The sequence below is a fragment of the Anopheles marshallii genome, chromosome X, assembly GCF_943734725.1.
Source record: "Anopheles marshallii chromosome X, idAnoMarsDA_429_01, whole genome shotgun sequence".
Lineage (NCBI taxonomy): Eukaryota > Metazoa > Arthropoda > Insecta > Diptera > Culicidae > Anopheles > Anopheles marshallii.
Genome location: NC_071325.1, coordinates 18,539,821 through 18,543,809, shown reverse-complemented (window position 1 = coordinate 18,543,809; position 3,989 = coordinate 18,539,821). Strand labels below are relative to the sequence as shown.

Genomic DNA, 3,989 nt, shown 5'->3' with positions numbered 1-3,989 from the left:
TTAAGGGAAGTACTAAACAGAATTAGAAATTTAAATTTTCTCCCAACTTTCACTAGAATATTTCATCGCATTTGAATCACGCCTTAAAAGTTATTCAATTTTAAAGTTTTCCATAGCGCGACATTAGACATCGTGTATTTACATTTTGTAAGTGTTATGGACCACCCTATGTCGCATCTGTGGATCCGACACGGTAACTCACCGCTGACAGGTAACGGCCAGCGGTCGATGGTGTAAGTGCGATCCACCGGTGCCAGCGAGAGGTCAGCGTACGGGCGCGCGCGGCCAGACACTTCGGTTCGGACAAGCGACCGCGATGAACGTTTGAGAGGCGGGAGTGTGCATGTTGTAAGGTGTCGAATTTCGGTATAGAATATATTACTTTATAATACGTGTGTTGTAAACGGTTCACGTGTAATTCATTTTCGTGCATGTATAGTGTCCTCCTATTTGGCGCGAAAGAAAACATAAAAGTGGCGACGAGGAAAACGAAATTTAAAATAGGAACTATAAGTGTTGAAAAAAAAAAAAAGTTTTTTTTTTCGCGTGTGAAGTGCTTCCTATTTAAATCCTAGACAATTCCGTCAAAGATACCGCAAAATAAATGTATAGTCCCGGCGAAAATCCAGAGACAGACGAACAGCGTCGGTTGTCGCAGAATGGTGCAAGCATTTTGAACGCGGCTTTCTCACAACGCGTACCTCCACCATCGCAAAATGCATCGACCCAGCAACAGCCGTCGCAGCATCAAGGCGTAGCGTCACTCCAGTCAGGACCGGTAACGCAGAGTCCTGAATTCGGGTTACTGTACCAAATGCTGCAAGTAATGCAGCAGCAAATGCAACAGCAGCAGCAACAAGCAGCTCAACAGCAGCAGATGATGGCTCAGTTGATGCAGCAGCAGCACCACACGACACCCCAGCCCCCCGCCCAGCAACAGTCACTAGCGCCACGGGATCCCGAGCTGATCATGGACGCCCTATCGGGAAGCATAAGCGAGTTTCGGTACGACGCAGAATCCGGTGCCACATTTCAAGCGTGGTACTCGCGCTTCGAGGATCTGTTCGTACAAGACGCTTCCCGGCTCGATGATTCAGCGAAAATCCGCCTGCTCACTCGCAAATTGGGTACAGCGGAACACGCGCGGTACGCAAACTTCATTCTTCCCTGCCTGCCCCGCGACCTCACGTTCGACGAGACGGTAAGCAAACTAAAGAAGCTATTCGGAACCGTAGAATCGCTTAGTAGTAAGCGATACAAGTGCCTCCAAACAGCGAAAGAGCGAAACGAAGATCTGCTTCCGTTCGCTTGTAGAGTAAATCGTGCCTGCAACGATTTTCAGTTCGCTAGTATGACGGAGGACCAGTTCAAATGCTTAATGTTTGTTTGCGGGTTAAGAGAGGAAGTGGATAACGACGTCCGAACAAGGCTCCTAGCACGAATTGAGGATCGGCCGGATCTCACGCTGGAGCAGCTATCCGCCGAAGGCCAACGGTTAACAGGCTTAAAGGTAGTAAGTACAATGTTCGCCACTGGGAAGGAAGAAAAAGTTCTTGCATTGCAGAGCGAGAATAAGCAGCGCAGCGCTCAGAAAAACGAGCGTACTAACCAGCGACATCCCGACCGAAGTTCACCGGCATCGAAGCCACCGAGACCGTGCTGGTTATGCGGCGATTCCCATTGGGTGAGAGAGTGTACGTACGGCTCTCACAAGTGCCAGGATTGTGGGAGATTTGGCCATCGCGAGGGTCATTGCAGCTCGTCAGGCCGAAAAAAGAAGTTCATCCGATCTCACAAGCGCACTTCGACAGCGACACGTGTAGTGGTAGTGAATGTTCGTAACATTCATAAGCGCAAATTTGTAAACATTCAAATAGGTAACAAATCAGCTAGTTTGCAACTCGATACGGGATCGGACATCACAATAGTCGGAAGGAAAACGTGGAAGCAGCTAGGCATGCCGCCTCTAACGACAGCAAAAGTGCATGCGAAGACAGCATCCGGTACACGCCTTCAGCTGGATGGCGAGTTTGAGGCGAAAGTCACGATCAACGGTGTGACAAAATCCGCAACGATTCGAGTTGTTCCCTCTAATCTACAGCTTCTGGGGGCCGATTTTGTCGACATTTTTTCGCTAGGAACTTTGCCAATGGACCAGTTCTGCAATCGAGTCGAGTGTGAATCTGCGAAATGGGAGAGCAGATTTCCGACTGTTTTCAACGGCACCGGATTATGCACCAAGGCGAGTATCAAGCTGCAAGTAAAAGAAAACGTACGTCCGACCTTTTGTCCCAAGCGCCCAGTAGCTTATGCCATGCAAACAACAGTTGAAAAAGAGCTTGATCGGTTAGAGGCACTTAACGTCATCACGCCAGTCGATTATTCCGATTGGGCAGCGCCCATTGTCGTCGTAAGAAAAGGGAACGGTAGTATTAGGATTTGCGGAGACTACTCGACAGGATTGAATTCGGCTCTCCAGTCTTACGAATACCCTTTACCGCTCCCAGATGATATATTCGCAAAGCTGGCTCAATGTAAATTTTTTAGCAAAATCGACCTTTCGGACGCGTTTTTACAGGTCGAAATTGATGCTAAATACCGTCCCCTCTTAACCATCAACACACATCGTGGACTGTACCACTACAATCGCCTACCACCGGGTATCAAAATAGCACCGGCCGCATTTCAGCAACTAATCGACACAATGCTCGCAGGGTTACGAGGAACATCCGGCTACATGGATGACGTAATCGTTGGTGGTAAAACGGAAAGCGAGCACGACGAAAACCTTCTTAACCTTTTCCACAGAATACGCGATTACGGATTTACAATCCGTGCGGAAAAGTGTGCATTCAAAACGCACCAAATCGAATATTTAGGTTTCATCGTCGATTGTCGTGGACTCAGGCCAAACCCTGCAAAGATCGAAGCGATCCTAAAACTACCAGCGCCAACTAACGTAAGCGAAGTCCGGTCTTTCTTAGGCGCAGTAAATTACTATGGTAGATTCGTTCCGAAAATGCGCGACCTTAGATACCCTCTCGATGTTCTTTTAAAGAACGAAACCAGTTTTATCTGGACTCGCGAATGCGAACGCGCTTTCAAGCATTTCAAGGAGATACTATCATCGGATCTGCTCCTAACACATTACGATCCAAACGCCGAAATCGTAGTATCTGCAGATGCATCAGCGGTGGGACTTGGCGCCACGATCAGCCACAAATTCGCAGATGGCTCGTTAAAGGTTGTTCAGCACGCATCGAGGGCACTCACGAAAGCGGAAAACAACTACAGCCAAATCGATCGCGAAGGCCTTGCCATCATTTTTGCGGTGAAGAAGTTTCACAAAATGCTGTACGGTCGGCATTTTCGTCTGCAGACAGATCATCGTCCGTTGCTACGGATATTCGGATCCAAAAAAGGCATACCGGTCTACACAGCTAACAGGCTGCAACGTTTTGCGCTGTCCTTGCAGCTGTACGACTTCAGCATCGAATATGTTCCCTCGACAAAGTTTGGAAACGCGGATCTACTGTCGAGGTTGATAAGCGAGCATGCGAAGCCGGATCCGGAATACATCGTAGCCAGCACTGAACTCGAAAAGGACGTAAGTTACATTGCCATACAGTCAATAAATGCATTCCCTCTTAATTTTAGAGACGTTGCGAACGCTACTAGGGCTGATACGGTACTGCGACGAGTTCACCGCTACATCCTGCAAGGTTGGCCTCAAGACACAACGTACGGCCAAGATTTGGCACGCTTTTTCAATCGAAGCGAAGCGCTATCCACAGTACGTGGATGCATTTTGTTCGGGGAGAGAGTGGTTATTCCCGCAAAATTGCGCCAAAGGTGTCTTAAGCAACTGCACGAGGGGCACCCAGGAATGCAGCGGATGAAAGCACTAGCCCGAAGCTACGTGTACTGGCCAGGGATGGACGAGGACATCGCACAATGCGTCAGAACGTGCAGTGCTTGTGCGGTTGCCG

The 3,989-nt window shown here is 48.7% G+C and overlaps 1 protein-coding gene across 1 annotated transcript; it reads left to right on the top strand.

Annotated features, from left to right (window-relative positions):
• Positions 1–880: 880 nt before the first annotated feature.
• LOC128711209 (uncharacterized protein K02A2.6-like) lies at positions 881–3,678 on the top strand. Its single transcript, XM_053806079.1, has 2 exons — positions 881–3,607; positions 3,658–3,678. The coding sequence occupies exons 1-2, from the start codon at positions 881–883 to the stop codon at positions 3,676–3,678; spliced, it is 2,748 nt and encodes a 915-aa protein (XP_053662054.1).
• Positions 3,679–3,989: the final 311 nt, after the last annotated feature.